The sequence below is a fragment of the Ochotona curzoniae genome, unplaced genomic scaffold (assembly GCF_017591425.1).
Source record: "Ochotona curzoniae isolate NIBS_2020 unplaced genomic scaffold, NIBS_Ocur_1.0 contig_3819, whole genome shotgun sequence".
Classification (NCBI taxonomy): Eukaryota; Metazoa; Chordata; class Mammalia; order Lagomorpha; family Ochotonidae; genus Ochotona; species Ochotona curzoniae.
The window spans coordinates 2,603,329-2,620,389 of NW_024466004.1; the positions used below are offsets into that span (position 1 = coordinate 2,603,329).

At 45.7% G+C, this 17,061-nt stretch overlaps 1 protein-coding gene across 7 annotated transcripts in view; it reads left to right on the forward strand.

The window, feature by feature from the left end:
* The window catches only part of KCTD20 (potassium channel tetramerization domain containing 20), a 31,236-nt gene extending 14,481 nt beyond the window's left edge, over nucleotides 1-16,755 (forward strand). Inside the window, exons 2-8 of one of the 7 annotated variants that reach the window (XM_040983258.1) lie at nucleotides 2,180-2,386; nucleotides 4,445-4,718; nucleotides 8,574-8,676; nucleotides 9,027-9,147; nucleotides 11,500-11,697; nucleotides 12,045-12,155; nucleotides 13,491-16,755. In XM_040983258.1, coding sequence (XP_040839192.1) covers nucleotides 2,227-2,386; nucleotides 4,445-4,718; nucleotides 8,574-8,676; nucleotides 9,027-9,147; nucleotides 11,500-11,697; nucleotides 12,045-12,155; nucleotides 13,491-13,783 — 1,260 coding nt within the window. In that variant the 5' untranslated portion in view covers nucleotides 2,180-2,226 and the 3' untranslated portion in view covers nucleotides 13,784-16,755. Of the gene's footprint in view, nucleotides 1-1,184; nucleotides 2,387-2,941; nucleotides 3,080-3,126; nucleotides 4,719-8,573; nucleotides 8,677-9,026; nucleotides 9,148-11,499; nucleotides 11,698-12,044; nucleotides 13,440-13,490 lie in introns of those variants that run through there. The other 6 variants (XM_040983257.1, XM_040983259.1, XM_040983262.1 and 3 more) reach the window with 6 other exon arrangements.
* The last annotated feature ends 306 nt before the right edge of the window (nucleotides 16,756-17,061 follow it).

Here is a 17,061-nt window from a genome sequence, read left to right on the forward strand (position 1 = left end):
CCTGGGAAACAGCAGCTCAAGTATTTGGGTTCCTGCTGCCCAGGTGGGAGTTTCTGTCTCCTGGCTTCTTGAAGCTATTTGGGGAGTGAACAGGAGAATAGAACTAAAAAGAAAGAGTGAGCGTGTATGTGTGCGCGCGCATGTGTGTGTGTCCCTCACCTTGGAAACAAATGAGCTCTCCTGTTTTACTCACCAGGTGAGCAAAGATGAGCGAGATTGAAGCGCTGAGTGCTAACGCGTCCCAGACACTCCGTGTAGCTGGCAGGAGTGTAAAGCGACAGGTTTCTAGAGCGCAGTCTGGCAGGATATGAAAACTTGAAACTTATTTACCCTTTCCTATAGCAGCTTTACTCCTAGCAACTTATTCCAAGTAAATAATGGTGTAGATGCCCTAAGGGTTTTTGCAAGATTTTACTATAGTTTGTTGATTTTTATAGGATTTGTATCTAAACTAGCTGCTTGGTGCAGGCTGAAGAACTTGGTGTCCTTGGTTTATCTCTTAGGCTTCATAAGTCAAGTGGTCTTTGTTCTATCATTCTGGGATTATACAATATACCAGAGATTAGGTGAAGTGTCAGTTTGTGTCATTAAAGATTAATCCTGAGGATTTTTAAAAACAAGAAGTTTGTGCTGAGACCCAAATCATTTTGGACAAATTTGGCAAACTGGGTCCTCTCTTGGGGTTGGACGGTACTGTTGGGGAAGTGACTGGAGTTGGAGATGATGACCAATGCCTGCTCTCCATAGGGGTTGCACTCTCTTAGAAGAGTATGTATTCGGAACCCGGCGCAACAGCGTAGTGGTTAAAGTCCTCTCCTTGCATGCGCCAGGATTCCATATGGTCACCGGTTCTAATCCTGGTGGCCCTGCTTCTCATCCAGCTCCCTGCCTGTGGCCTGGGAAAGCAGTCGAGGATGGCCCAAAGCCTTGGGACCCTGTACTGCATGGGAGACCCGGAAGAGCTCTTGGCTTTGTATTGGCTCAGTTCCAACCATTGTGGCACTTGGGGAGTGAACCATCGGATGGAAGACCCTCTCTGTCTCTCCTCCTCTCTGTATATCTGCCTTTCCAATAAAAATAAATAAATCTTTTTTTTTAAGTATATATTCCTCTGTAATAAGTGTTAATAAAATGCAAATGCCTGTTGCAGTCTCAGAAAGTCACTTTCTTTTCACCTACCAGAAATAACTTATCCAGGGATTTCAAGTACATCTTTTTATTAATTCACTGTACACAAATTAAATGCAGCTTGGAGCCTTGGTACTAAAGAAATGTTTTCCCTATATTCCATTGTAGCAAAACTGTTTTTCTTGCATTGCAAGGATTAAATGAAGTAATTTACCAATCTGCACAAATTCTCTAGCAACAGGTTTTTTCAGCCTTCGTGGGTGTGGGTTCAGGAGAGGTCTGAGAGAGCAGCAAAGAACAGGAGCACCTGTGTCCAGGCTGTGGTCACAGGGTTCTAAACAGGCTGTGAAGGGACTGAAATTCACGTCACGATGCCTATTGGTACCTCTTGCATGCTCACAGATCAGACTATTCAGAGCCTTAAAATTGGGGAAATTACTGCTTCCTACATAGCACTGTTAAGTATGCAGGCTCTATGCAAATTACTGCTGATTTGAAATATTCTTCTGCCAGCATGCTAAGTAACAGTGAGCACAGGATGAGCTTTGGGAATGCTCTGAATGGCTGGGCAATCACAGAAGGGTTGCAGGATGTGTTGAACCAGCAGGAAGTGGTAAAACCCCCCGTGTGGCTCCTGTGACCCCTCTATTTTGCCTGACCTGTGAGGGTCCTGCATGTGGCCGTGACTCAGTACGTGACTCAGTAAGGGAAGATTAAAAGGGGAACTGTAGGGGGCAGACATATGGTACATTAGTTAAGTACCTTACATGGGAGATCTCGCTGTCTCTGCTTCTGCCTTTCAAATAATCAATAATTACAAAATTTTAAACAAAGAACTTGAGTACAAGTCTAAGTTTGTTTTGTTTAATTGAGATGAATTTTAGTTTCAGCTCTAATAACTGGCATTATTGTTTCTAATCTCCTGGCACCATTGGACTCTCCCCAGCCCTGTGTCTCTGACAGTGCCAGCTGTCAGTTCTCTGGCTGGCTTCACAGCGTCCCTGGAAGTGTGTTTGGTGAGTTCTAAATTGTGCATATTCCTGTCTTTTAGGGGTGCTTTCTGATCAAGCACACTGTTCCAGATTACACAGCCCAAGGATGAATGTTCACCGTGGTGCTGACAGTGACAGGTTATTGCGGCCAGAGGCCAGCTGCCTAGCGGATGATCCTGCAGCCTCAGTCCAAGAGAAAGAAACAAACAGCCTGGCTTCCCCTGGTCTTCATAATCTTCCTTATCCCCTGGGTCCCAGAAGTGAAGGTATGGCTTTTAGCTCCTCACTGAGTTCAGATTTCTGATGTGTGAATGTCTCCTCTGCCCAGGAGATAGGATATTCAACTTGATCTAGTATCCTATAAACTGGCATCGTTTACACATCACAAAAGCTGTCCTTCACAGAAAAACACTTTTTGAATCAGTGTAGCACATCTTACTTGGTGAAGCTTTTGAAGTCAGAATCCCAACAGATTCAGATTCTAGCTCTGCCACACATCAGCTGCAGCCATGCGTGAGGTGCTCACTCGGAGCCATGCCTCCTTACTCCACAAACACTGCTGTTCTTCCTCCCTCAAGGCTGCGGGGCTAATGAGTTATCAGGTGTGCAAGCTCTGATTAGTACGAAACTATATCCATGGCAACAGTGCTACCACTTATTGAGTATGCACTGTTCCACAACTTGGTATACATTCTTTAGATCAACTGTGGCCAAGACTACGCCCTGCCAAACCTGCAGTATTTACTTTCTGGCCTTTCCAGATGTTGCTGATCCCTCCTGTGTCTAGATGCATCCTCATGACCATCATCCTCATTTTACAGATGAGGAAAGCGAGGCTTAGAGAGCTGAGCTAACTGGCACAGGCACAGCCTGCTAGTAGGCAAGAGGCTGGGATATGAGTCTTTCTGACCAGCACTTGGCTTCTACCCCCAGTTACCCCACTGGGGGAAATCTATACAGTGAGTCTCTTCCTACTCGTCTTTTTCCAGAGATTCAGGAATCAGCCAGTGTAATTGCTTCTTGCTGGGGGAAGCAACTAAATGAGTGATGCAGAGGCTTGTTTCATTTCTAACAGCAACTTAGAGAATGAAGTCCAATGAAGAGTGACCAAAGTGTTTCTTAATACAGGTTATCTGTGGGTTGTATGGAAGGCTATGCAAACCCAAAGCCATAGTGGAAATGTATCAGAAACTGTAGAATGTGAACTCTAAGAAGGTTTTGGTCTAAATTTTGGTTTCCTTTTTGTCTATAAACAAATAAGAAGAAAATGAGAGTCCTGTAGCTGGCAATGTGTTTGGTTATCAGTGTGAGGGAAAGAGTAACGGAAAGTTTGGCCAAAATCTAGGAAAATACTAACCGAGTTGTAAATCTAGGTGAGATGGACCCATGCATATTGAATTGTCCACGCTCTGTATGACATTTGTCATCACTTTTTTTTTTTTTTGTTTTACACATGATAGCATGTCCATTAGAAGTGTCCTGGTAATCCTTCTGTAAATACTCCTAGTTGTCTCCTTATACATGCAGATTTTAGACCTTGGGTTTGAAGTCTGTATAATATCAAGCAATAGTTTTTAAGTGCACTCAGTCACTAATGAAAAGAACTCTGTGAAGGATATGGAGTAAACATCTTCATGCTCACATTGCAGATAACAGACCAGGGTTAAGAAAAGTAAATATGCCGTTTAAAGAAAGCAACTTTTTGATGTTGCTCAAAAACTGAAATAACGTGCATAAATCCTAATGCGCTGAACTTCACTACTCAGAAGCCCTGTCTGTTCACACGTGCTCTAGGATTTTCCTGTACATGGTGATGAAGTGTTTTCTGGGGATTTCTAGAAAAAGTGATTCTTATGACTTGTTCTGGAAAACAATATTTAAAAACAATTGAAAAGAATGTGAAAATGGAGAGTTGGGGCGCATATTAAGAGTAGCATGTGGCAGTAGATGTGAAAACAGAAGCAGGAAATCAATGGCTTCTGCACACTCACACCAAAAGAGTCGCAGTGGCGGGGCCTGCTGGTCTCCTGCTCTGTATATCTGTATACATGTCCATCTGTACTTTCAGATTTTGAAATTATTTAAAATGTGGGCATCCATACCTTCAGTCCCACCTACCTGGCCCCACACCACACATAGCTGTACATGGAAACAGACCTGAGGGAGGTTAGGTGTTTCCTGTTTGTAGTTATTTTGCTGTAGACAGCACCTGAAAGTTTGGTTCTCTGTTTGCTTGCTTATTGTTTGTTTTAAGAAGTGAGGGCTGATTTTTCCCCAAGGCTGTGGCTCTCGAGTTATTTTGATTTGTTTGTATGATCTTTTAGACCTTTCACTTGACTATGCTTCTCAGCCAGCAAATCTTCAGTTCCCTCACATAATGCCACTTCCCGAAGACATCAAAGGCTCTTGCTTCCAAGGTGGGAATAAACGGAACCATGAACCCTTTATTGCTCCAGAAAGATTTGGAAACAGTAGTGTGGGCTTTGCCAGTAACTCCCATTCCCAAGCGCCAGAGAAAGTGACGCTTCTTGTGGATGGCACACGTTTTGTTGTGAATCCACAGATTTTCACTGCTCATCCGGATACCATGTTGGGAAGGTAACTGATGATCATTTCCTTCCAGATTTGCTCTGTTCTCTATAAATAGAAATACCTGCTATTTATCTTGCATTGGCTGTGAGAGTGAAAAGCACTGCACTGCTTATTTTTCTGCCCTCCTGCTTCTGTGAAAAAGGGAGGACAAGCCGGGAAAACCTTCCGTTATTGGTGACTTGGGGCGGAGGGGGTGTTCCTGTGCAGAGCCCGTGAGGTGCATGTGCCTGTGGGAGAGACCCTGCCCAGTGCCCGTGCCTGCTCTCTCACTTGCTCTGCAGTTGGGATAAGGTGAGACCTGAGTCATGCTCTCTTTGCTATGCATAAAAGATGGAATTGGGCAAATGGTCCACATGATCTAAGAACATTTTTCCAAAAAGCCCTTCCTCTGCTGCCTGTTACTAGCTTTAGGCTTGTCCACAGGAGCCCTGCTGTCATTTTCTAATGGCTCAAGTCCTTTGAAAGGGAACCTTTTTACTTAGCTCTTCTGTGACTTCATGATTGCTCTCCATCTTCATGTCCCATTGTCTGCGTGTTCATGTAGACCATGGTCATCTCCTCTCACCATCTCTTTCCTCTCTCCCTCCTCACCCCTGCCACCTTTCTGGATTAGATTTGAGAAATCAAAATAGGCTGCTCAGGAGGGGTGCTGGGCGGGAGGTGCTGTGGGAACTCCCTCCTGGACAACCACAAGCTTTAACATGAGAAAGAAAAGATTGGGATGAGTTTCAAAAAGAAAAAAAAAAAGTAATAATGACAGTGTGACTAGAAAACTTTGCTTTTTAGGGAGAGCTACTCCGTAGAAGTAGATTTGAGGCATAAGGTGCATCAGTTACGATGGCACTCCAGGAAGCGCCAAAGGAGTTGGTTTCCTGCCACTCACATAAGGGACCAGAATGAGTTTCTAGCTCCTGATATTTAGGACATTTGGGAAGTCAACTAGTGGATGAGAGAACAGCCCCTACCCCAAATAGGTTTAAAAAATTTTTAAAGGCAGTATTTTGTTTAAAGGTACAACTTCACCCACTACTTGAAACTAATTTGAATTAAATTGGAAATCAGAATGAATCACACTGAATTGCTGAATTCCAAGCTAAATGGGATTCAGCTATTGACTTACGTATAGTATTGAATATATTCACAATGAACCATTTTTATAGAGTCAGATATATCTACATAATTCTCAAGTATCTACATCAAGATGAAAGTAAGATGTTAAAACTTTTTTTTTAATTAGCACTATGTTTTATCAGGCATAACTTCCTGGTCTCAGGTTTAGTGTTACTGCCATACCCAGGCTCACTCCACTCCAGAAAGTATTTCTCAGCCCCAGCTGGCTGTTTTAGAAAAGTCACCTCTGAAAGTAATGATCAACACACGAAAGATGGCAAGCAGTATTTAGCCTAGCAGTGTAGACCCCACATCCATTAAAGCATGTAGATTTACCTCCTGGCTCCAGTCCTCCTTATCATTGTAAACTCTGGGAGGCAGTGGTGATGGCTCAGAAAAGTGGGTTCCCGCCATTCACAAGGGAGAGACCTAGACTGAATTCCCTGTTCCTGGCTCCAGTGCCTAACTGTTGCAGGCATCTGGAGAATGAATCAGTGGATGAGGGCTTATTCTCTACCTCTTTCAAATACATTTGTAAAAGAGAAAGGGGACCAGCACTGTGGTGTAACAGGTAAAGTGACTGCCTGCAGCACTGGCATCCTACATGGGCACTGGTTCAAGTCTCAGCTCCTCCTCTTCCAATCCAGTTCCCTGCTATTGCGCCTAGGAAAGCAGCAGAGTATGACTCAAGTTCTTGGGCTCCTGCACCCATGTAGAAGACTTGCATGAAGCTTCTAGCTCTTGGCTTCAATTTGGCTCAGCTATGAATGTTGCAGATATTTGGGGAGTGATAGAATTGCTCTCTCTTTATGTTTCTCCCTTTCTCACTGAAATTCTGCCTTCAAATAAGTACAATAGATCTTTTTTTATTATTATTATTAATTACATATGACACAGTTTTATAGGCACTGGGATTCCCCCCACCCCTCCCCAAACCTTTCCCCCATGGTGGATTCCTCCACCTTGTTGCATTACCACAGTTCAAGTTCAGTTGCGATTCTTTCTTTGGAAGCATCTACCAAGCATAAAGTCCAGCATCTTATTGTCCAGATAAGTTCAATGGCTTCTTGGGGAGACCATCTCTGGTGTGAAGGTAGAGCCGGCAAAGTATCATCCGGATCAATTAAAAGTTCCAACATAACATCAGCAACAATTTATAATGTTATGGAATTACTTGACATAGTATTGAGTAACCAATATGTTAAGAGAAGGAAAAAAAATGCCAGTTCTTAACTATATCCTGTGACTTCTTCATTGACATTTCAATTTTAGTTTATATACAGCTGGGTTCCATATACCTTAAAAAGGTTATAGATTATTATTCAGCTGTCTCATGTCTATTTTCATTATAGTATTTAGCATTTTATAGCGTTGAAGCATAATTTTGCTGAACCTGGCTGTTTTTCGGGTAGTCTAGATTGGCTTATAACTCGTCAACAGTTTAGGTGCAGAACAGTTTTAGGAAAGTACAATAGATCTTTGAAAATAGAAAGGCAAGCCTTTTCTGAGTAATGGATTTTGGTTCTTTGAATCTAGAAAAGGGTTGTTCCATGAAGAGGGAAGTCTGCTTCTTAATTGAAGTGGCTCATTCAGCTGCATAGACTCACAGATTCTCTAAGTTACTTAAGCTTGTTATGCCTATGGCTACACACATTATTTGTAAGCCTAACCAGTGAGCACCCGAGTGAGGACACTAGTACAAAGAGGGATGGATGGAGAGTAAGAATGACTAATACAGGTGCGTGCTGCTGCTAGGTGAACACTGAGTCAACTAATGAAGGGAGAGGCAGGTAATACAGCATTTGTTCACTGTATTGATCCATAGCTCTCTTAGCTAGACTTTAACTGGAGCATTCCGGAGAAACATCACTGTTCTTTGGTGACTGCCTTTATCAGGATGAGCTTGGGCATGACACAGAGTGATTGGGAAAACACGTGAGACTGTATGAAAGTTCAACAGCAGCACTTCCCAGCATGTTAAGGAAGGAGTTTGGGAAATCAACTAAGGCTGACCAAAGATAGCCAGGACTTGCCCCGCCTTTGTGCTGTCTTCCCATCCCGCAATCCTGCACGTGCATGGCAGGAGTAGGAGTCGTGGGCTCAGTGAGACAGAGGAGAGCTGAGAGAAGAGCCCAAGGATGAGGAGAAGTGAGTAGGAAAAGCAGGTCCTCATCCCCATTGCCCCGAGCCGAGTCCAAGTTTGTGACCAGAGCAGGCCTGCCTCTCTGAAGAGCGTGGGACTGCTGATAAAGCTTGAATAAAAGCATGTTCCCAGAGTTCCACCATTGAGATATGTCCAATACATGAATTTAGCTGCACCTGCTACTACAGATTTGTCTGTCAGATTGGATGCTAAAAGCCAAACTCAGAAATATTGGAGGGGAGCAAAATATTGAGGAGAGAAAGCAGGAAAGATGAGGAGCTGAGGTGCACTTTTTTGACTCCCCAGTGTATCTTGGGCAGCAGGGAGGGCCATGAGAAGCAATCACCACACCTGCAGGCACTGTTTCCTGCCTCGCTGTCCACATGAAAGCCTTGAGGGCTTCCTGTTTCCTTCCTCCTCCTTACACACAAGTGCTCAAAGCAACTGCTGCTTTTCCTGTCTGTAGGGAGCTTCCTAAGATTTTCGCACATTATGTAGGAGATGGATCCCAATGCTGCTTGTCCCTTGCACAGTGTGAGAATGGATGAGGTGGAGCAGGGAGAGGTCTCATCTGGAGGAGGTCACGTTGTTGCCTGGGTGTCTTTCAGGATGTTTGGACCAGGAAGAGAGTACAACTTCACGCGGCCCAACGAGAAGGGAGAGTATGAGATTGCCGAAGGAATCAGTGCCACTGTATTTCGCACAGTGCTGGTGTGTACTTTTTGTCCCTGTGTTCCCTCTTCCCCAGAGGCATGCCTGGGCAGCAGCCTTGGAAGTCCTAGCAGCTGTGTCCTGACTTCAGGGGCTCTGCTTTCCAGGTGCTGCCTGTCCCTCTTTATCGTCTGTTCTGCACTGTGAGCCCTGCTCATTTGTGTGGGCATGGTCGTAACCAGGTTCTGATTAAATGTGAGCAGGATGGCCAGGAGCCACCTTGCTGCCTGCCAAGTCAGGTGATCATCCCAGTCACTCCCCAGTCTCACAGAACCATCAGGGAAGAGGGTTGGAGAAATGATCCCTCATTTCCTCTTGGCCTCCAATTCGTCTTCCTCATCTGCTTACAGGATTATTACAAAACTGGTATCATCAATTGTCCCGATGGCATCTCTATCCCAGACCTTAGAGACACATGTGATTATCTCTGCATTAACTTTGACTTCAACACCATCCGATGCCAAGATCTGAGTAAGTACAGGAGCCATCACCGGCAGCGCTGGCGTGCTGAAACTGACATTTTTATAACTAAACAGAAGGCGTTTAAAGTGTGGGTTGAAAGTTGTTGGCTGAGGCAGGGATGTGATAATAAATAACCCATTTCCTCCACTGCTTCAAAACATTGTGAGGAAGTGGAGCAACAAAGGAAAACAGGTAGTAAGTTCTAAATTTAGCTTGACTGGTGAACAGCTCACCACACTAACTGCTTCCCTCTTGGGACCCTGGTTTCTCAACTCTGACAAACAAGGACACCGACCAGCATGAAGAGAGGCTCACTGCAAAAGACAGCTAGCAGAGACTGGCTGGGCTCTGTGTTACTATTTTAAAGATTTATTAATTTTTTATTACAAAGTCAGATATACAGAGAGGAGAGACATAAAGATCTTCCATCCTATGACTCACTCCCCAAGTGACCACAATGGCCAGTGCTGAGCCGATCCAAAGCCAGGAGCCAGGAACCTCCTCCAGGTCTTCCACACAGGTACAAAGTCCCAAGGCTTTGGCCGTCCTCGACTGCTTTCCCAGGCCACAAGCAGGGAGCTGGATGGGAAGTGGGGCTGCTGAGATTAAAACCGGTGCCCATATGGGATCCCAGCGCATTCAAGGGGAGGACTTTAGGTTGCTAGGCCATAGTACCAGGCCCCTGTGTTACTATTTTGTCACTGATTTTATTTAACAAATCCACCAAATTGGGCTTCCTTTATTTATTTATTTGTTTATTTGAAAGGCAGAGTGACAGAGAGGGAGCGATAGAGAGCTTCTATCTGCTGGCTCACTCCCCAAATGCCTCTCACAGTCAGGGCTGGGCCAGGCTGAAGCCAGGAGCCAGGAATTCCAGCCTTGTCCCCCTTGTGGGTATCAGGAATCCAGGCACATGGGCCAGTAGCCACTGCCTCCTTAGCACATTAGCAGGAAGCTGGATTGAAAGGACAGAGTAGCTGGGACTCAAACCAGACACTCTGACATGGGATATGGGTGTCCCAAGCAGTAGCTTCAACCACTGGCCTTAAGGCCTGCCTCTTTCTCACTGTTTTAATGTAATGTTCATTAACTGCTGTGCAGTTATGGAGTCACTGAAGTTTTTTTTTTTCCTAAGATTTTTTTTTTTTTTTTTTTTTTTTTGCTTTCGGATGGCCATGGCGGTGATAGATGTGTGGTCCCCTGCTCTCCAGCCGCGCTGACCCGGCCAGGAGCATTCGCTGCACCCCCGGGACGCTATGGAAGTCCAGTGTCCAAGCAGAAGCTGGCCGCCTGGTGCATCCAGTGCCGGCTGCGCTCCTAGGCGTCCCCCTCGGATGAGGACCTGACTTTTGTACCCCGTAACTGCAGGAGAGCAGGTAGCCCAGTGGAGGTGTGCACAGCCCCTGGTTCTCCAGCCTGAGGAGACCCCAGGGGGCAGCCAGCTCCCAGCCACAGCTACATGAAGGACCAGCCCACATTGGGGCTGTGGTGGACGCCGCTTATCCCCAAGGCATGGCAGAATTGAAATAAATAAATGATAGTGTAAAAAAAACAAACATTTTTTAATTGGATTTTCCTCTCCTTCTCTCTGTAAGGAAAATCTTCCATCTGATGATTCACTCCCTGAGTGGATGCAATGGCCAGAGCTGAGCCAATCTGAAGCCAGGAGCCTCTCTGGGTCTCCCACATGGGTGCAGGGTCCCAAGGCTTTGGGTTGTCCTTGTCTGTTTCTCCAGGTCACAAGCAGGGAGCTGGATGGCAGGCAGGGCCACCAGGATTAGAAATAGCACCCATATGGAATCCTGGAGCATGCAAGACAAGCACTAGCCACAACGCTACTACGTCAGGCCCACCACTGAAGACTTAAGTAAATTAACTCTGAAAGATGGATGATAACTTCATTTAGCCAGTGAGAAGCCTGAAAACTTGGTTTGAAGCTTTAAGCTTTATGAAAGCAAAGATTAAAATTCAGATTGCCTGGTTACAAATTTCTGGGCATCCTGACATTTTTACAGAATTGTTCCTTAGTGTTCCTAACGCATTTGTCTGCAAGTTGCACCGACACCCTTGGGTTGGTACTCCATGGGGTCCTTTAACTCGACGGGCTCAGGCCCCGGGGCATCTGCAGGAAAGATGCTGCAGTCATTGCCAGTGGGGCCGCCTCATGCAGAATCCACGTCTGCTGTGTGGCACTGGCTCTCTGCCACAGCACTCCACGAGTGTTAGTGCAAAGTTGAAGGAAGCATGGTAGAGTTGGTCTTTACACACACCTCTCCTCTGGACCTGTTAGCAGCTGTCACCTCAGGCTGTCCGCAGTCCCATCAGCCAGAAAGCTTGTTGAGCTTTGGTCTCTCTCCCCAGGTGCTCTGCTGCACGAACTGTCCAACGACGGGGCTCACAAGCAGTTTGATCACTACCTCGAAGAACTCATCCTGCCCATCATGGTCGGCTGTGCCAAGAAAGGGGAGCGGGAGTGCCACATCGTTGTGCTGACGGATGAGGATTCTGTGGACTGGGACGAAGACCACCCTCCACCCATGGGGGAGGAGTATTCCCAAAGTAGGAGACCCCTGCATGGTGTGGAAATCTTTGGCAAGGAAAACACCTTCCAGGGTAGCGGCGCCCCCTGGTGGCCGTGTGCAGCTCACTGCTGTGGTGGTGAGGAGCACCCAGCGGTGCCAGCCCGGCCTTTGTGCTAGAAAGTGGAGTGCACTTGCCCCTCGCACGCCACCCCTGCTGTGTGTCTTGCTCAGAGATTAAATGTCTATATCATTTTCCTCTTCTTCGTTTAAAAACTGTTTTTCTGTTGTAGTAACTCAAAATTCAAAAATATAAAATTATATACATTTTTTTTAAAATCTTCCTACCTGTGCCCTCCTTACTAACCACCACTTTTTTTCTTCCAGTTCTTTATAGCTCTAAGCTCTACAGATTCTTCAAGTATATTGAAAATCGGGATGTTGCAAAAACAGTATTAAAGGAACGGGGCCTGAAAAACATTCGCATTGGAATTGAAGGTAAAGAACAAATCCTGGTCAGTAGGCAGATCTGCACCTGGGCACAGGCTGCCCATCTGTAACCACAGCTTATGTCCTCAAAATTCAGAGAATGGGCACGCAGTAGAACCCTGCTCTCACTCAGGTATACAGGAGTCCTGATTGTCGTTTCTGTTCTCATATTGCATAGTTCTGATGTCATGTTGCAATTTAGAAATTAGAACCACTCTGAACAGTCTTGCGCAGTGGCTCCCACCTTGTGGTCCCCGAGGAGGGGCTTCATTCTTGGAGGATGGTGCAGCCATCCTAGTCTGCCTTCCATGGATCTTTGCCTCTGGTGCTTTGCTATTTTTACCATTTCACTTAAAAAGAAAGTTATTTGAAAGGTCAAGACAGTTCCATCTGCTTGTTCACTCCCCTGTTTACTACAGCAGTCAGGACTAAACCAAACTGCAGCTAGGAGCCAGGAACTCCATTCAAATCTCTCACCTGGATAACAAGACCAGATGCTTGGCCTGTCATCTGCTACCCTCCCAGGCCATCACACAGTGAGCTGGACTGGAAGCGGAGTAGCTAGGACTTGAACCGGTACTCCAATATCAGATGCCAGTTTTCTAAGTGGTGGTTGGAACCCATTGCACCACAGCACTTGGCCCGTACAACTGCCTCATTTTTGCACATTCAACCTATTAGATCTCCATTCTATCTTTGTAGAATTTGAAGTGGAAAAAAGTTTTGAGATGGTCCATTAAATATGCTTCGGCTGTGCCTATGTGGAAAACCACAGGGACATGGTGATGAGGGGTCACAAACCCAGGGCAGCCCATCCAACTGTTGATTAGAAATGTTTCCATTCATTGGGTACTCCTGCCTTCTAAGTGTATTCTCTGAAGATACTCAGAATAAGATTCTCACATTTGCATGTGACAGCCTGCCAGGTATTTTTGGCAGTAATCTTACTTTTTTAGGCTAAAATCACACATTTCCTTAACTTTCTCATAAAGCATGCCCTCTAAGCACAGAATCCAGGGGACTGGAGTAGCCATACCAAGGAAGGATTCTTCTATGATATTCTTACCAGCAACTGAAGTCTCTTGAAATATTAGAGGCTTCTCTCCTCTTTCATTAAAAGGGCTGGAAGTCTTGTTCCTTTGCTTGGGTTTGTCCTTCTGGGGACAAGCCCTGCTTACCTGAGCAGCAGGGGAGTGGGCATGTAAGTGGCTGGGCAGGGGGCATGCCACAGGCACTTCCCATGTAGTGTTCTTGCTGTCTTTGGGCTTGGGAGGAAATTTGTGTCTTAGGTAAAAGGAAGTATGAATGCCAGAACCCTGACAGCAGCCTTTTTCTGGGTTTCAGGTTACCCTACCTGTAAAGAGAAAATTAAGAGGCGGCCTGGGGGTAGATCTGAAGTCATCTATAACTACGTGCAGCGCCCCTTTATCCAGATGTCATGGGAAAAAGAAGAAGGGAAAAGTCGCCACGTGGATTTCCAGTGTGTTCGAAGCAAATCCCTCACGAATCTGGTAGCTGCTGGGGAGGATGTCCTGGAGGACCAGGAGATCCTCATGCACCACCCACCGCAGGTCGACGAGCTGGACCGGCTGAATGCCCCACTCGCTCAGATGGCTTCTAACGAGTTTCAGGACTGAGGCCTGTGGCAGGGTCCCCCCCTCCCGTCACGGCTGCCCACAGCCAGGACGCCACGTCCTCCCCGTGGTTTGTCTCACCCTGAGCAGGAGACGTGCTTCTCCTGTCCTTTCCCCTATCCCAGGACTAGGGAGACAAAGATCGGCTTGGCAGCAAAAGTGGGTGCTGCTGAAACTTCACACAATCCCAGAAGCAACAGGAGGCCAGGCCTCCCAGCAGTCCTCGTCCTTCAGACTGTCCTGAATTTTTATACAAGGCAAACTAAGTAGTAGCAAAGGGACCAAACTTAGAAGACAATCTCTTATCTTCTAAAAGCAGGCTGACGGGATGCTCGTCAGAGGTTCACAAAGATGCCATTCCCGATGGCCTCTCCTGCCTCTGGGGAGAACTTGGCTCTTAACTCAGAACATCCAAAAGGAAATTCTTTAGAGTGTAAATTCTCAATAGTGCAACAAACAGTCCCAAACCACCCGGGGTTCTTTGGCTGGAAGAATAGCGATGGAACCACGTTTAGGAAACCTTTTTAACCTCAAGGACTTTGAGACTAGGAAAACAGATGATTTGTTTTTGGACTAAAATTCAGCTGTAGTAAGAGAGCCTCCTGTAGCAGGGCAGCTGATTATCCTGGCTGGGAAGCTGGTGTGAAGCCACAGATCTTGACACCCCAGGGCAGCTCATGGCCTTGGGCTTGGCTGGGAGACAGGCAGGAGCTCAGAGCTTTCCAGATGAGGGCCAACACCATTCCCAAGTGCTCAGCTTCCCACATTTAGATGATGCCAGGGAGGGGGAACCATCTGTACAGGGTTGTACATGGGACTTATTGTGTACATTTTTCTCATACCATGGCATTTTTTTTCTAGTTGCATTATATTTGTCTTTTAAATAGCCAACTAGCTACTCACCCAGTAAGAAAATATTACTAATGTCATTCCCTAAGGGAGGGTGAATTGAGAGGAAATGGATCAGCTCTATTAACAGTGCATGTGGCTGTCCCCCCACATCTCTCCTCAGCCCAGGGGAGCTGCAGAGCCCTCCTTGATGTCTCCGTGGTTATTAATAGCAGAGCTTAATTGCAGTACAGAGCTGGAGAGATGATTTGGGGGATTATATCCCACTTTGTGATAGAAGTCGACGTTCTGGTCATCCACCCTCAGCATTTACCATCAGATTGTGAAGAGGCACAGTTGGTTACCTTGCATTCTTTAAGAAAGAATATGACTGGATTTTGTAAATTTCATTCTGACATCATGTAGGATGAGCCATTTCATTTTGTTTACGAGTGTCGTAGTCCCAGTCCTCAAAAACAAGCAGTTCCTGAAAGCTCCTGCTTCCGGGCCGGGCCAGGAGCGCTCCTGGGAAGTGTTCGCTGTGCCCCACACCTCCCACAGCATGCTGACGATCACTGGCCTACATCTGCCGGGTGCCGGCCGGCACTTAGGCTGGGGTTGTTTGTAGCCAGAAGGTAGTTTTCTTTCTGTAAAACCAGTTGGTTCATGTTGGAGGTCAGGTTGGGTTTTGCCTTTACCAGCACCACACTCGCCCTCAGGAGCGTCTGACCAGCCCAGCAATTGTTCAATGGTGCTTCCTTTAAGCGTGATTTTCATTGACATTACAAAGAAAGTTGAATTATCTAATGTTTATGTAGTCTGCAGTATGTATAACTTATTAGTTTATGTTAAGCATTTAAGTGTAAACACACACACTTTGATTAGTGCTTAAGTAGGTTTAAAAAAAAAACAGGCTAGATATCAAAATATGGCATGTACTTGATCCTTTGTTCTGTGTAACCAATTAATTTCCTCAAGCTTTCAACAACTTGACTTCCCAAAATGGGTTAAAAGGCTTTGGCCCAAACCCATAATATTTAATTAAGTGGAAGTCTGAAGAGGAGTCTACTGGTGTCATCAGTGGTGGCACCTCAGGACCAGCTGGGACCGCAGGCCCCTTACTACTGTGCCCCACCTGCGGCCCAGCATCACTGTTGCTGGATGGCTCCCCCAGCCTTGCCTTCTTTGTTCCCCGGGTCAGGGCATTCCATGAAGGAAAGACCTCTTGTCCTCACAGGATCAGACAGGGGTGGTTGCAGTCATCCAATTAAGAGCCCATTACTATGGGCAAGAGGCATTTCTAATAAAAGAGGTGGGATTGGGTTGGTGTTTCTAAGTGCCTAAATAAGAAAACTGGGTTGTTTCTACAGAAAACATTTTCGTAAGAAAATGGTTTTGCCCAGACTGTCTTCCTTAGAACAGCTCAGCAGGCCAAGATGAAACTTGGAGATTTAGAATCTTGAGTTTGTGTCTGCATCATATCATGTAGAGCTGATTAGGAAACAGTTGTTGGGAACTGGAAAGCCCAGTGTTAGATGTGTCAGGTTAGAGTATTTCTTGATGTTTCCACAGTAGAGGGAGACAGGAATGGCAAAATATGTCAGGAAGATAGAAAGGAGCTAGATTATGATACAATATGCAATAGCAACATTCTTTTAAGCTAAATTCCAAGAGTACAGTGTGATTGATACAGGTCTGTGAAAACACTGCAGAGGAAGCTTGCGCAGGACAAATGTACTTGGAAATAGTGTTCCAAGGGGCCTGAGGTAAAATTTCCAGAGCAAGACTTCAACTCAGACTCTGCATTACAATGTGATCAAGCCTTTTTTGAGTGTCAATAGAATGTTAAAAATCAAGGGACTTTAGTAATTTGTTAAATGCCACTTCTTGCCATCATTTTGAAACTTCAGATGGGCACAGGAGTTCAGAAAGCAAACTAGAGGCCTTCATGGAGTGGGAGCAGCACAGAGCTCCGTGTGGGTCAGCTCTGCCGGGGAAGGATCAGCACATTTTCTCCTAAAGGCAAAATGTGTAGGTTTTGCCTCTTTACTTTGTATTTACTACAGAAGTTGCACTTGTTCACCTACCAGTGTTTACGAAATCCTGTATTGGAGATTTTTTTCTATAATAAAGTACTATCATTTGTGTGTCCATGTTGCTTCTTAGCAGAAAACAAGAGGGATGCCAGGTGTCAGAAGGGACTTGGGAGAATGGCACCTGCTACAACCATCTCCTCCTTTCCCAGAGGGGAGAGGGGCTGGCTGCCCTGTGGGCCTGTGTGGTCATTCAAGACTTCATTTAAACAGTTAATCATGACCCCACACAGCCAAACGTAAACCTGAAAGAGGATCTACACACTGTCTAATTTTGTTCTAAACCAGATGAGGGGCAGGGGACGGTGTAGCAAATTAAGCTGCTACCTTTGACAATGGCCACCTGTTCAAGCCCCAGCT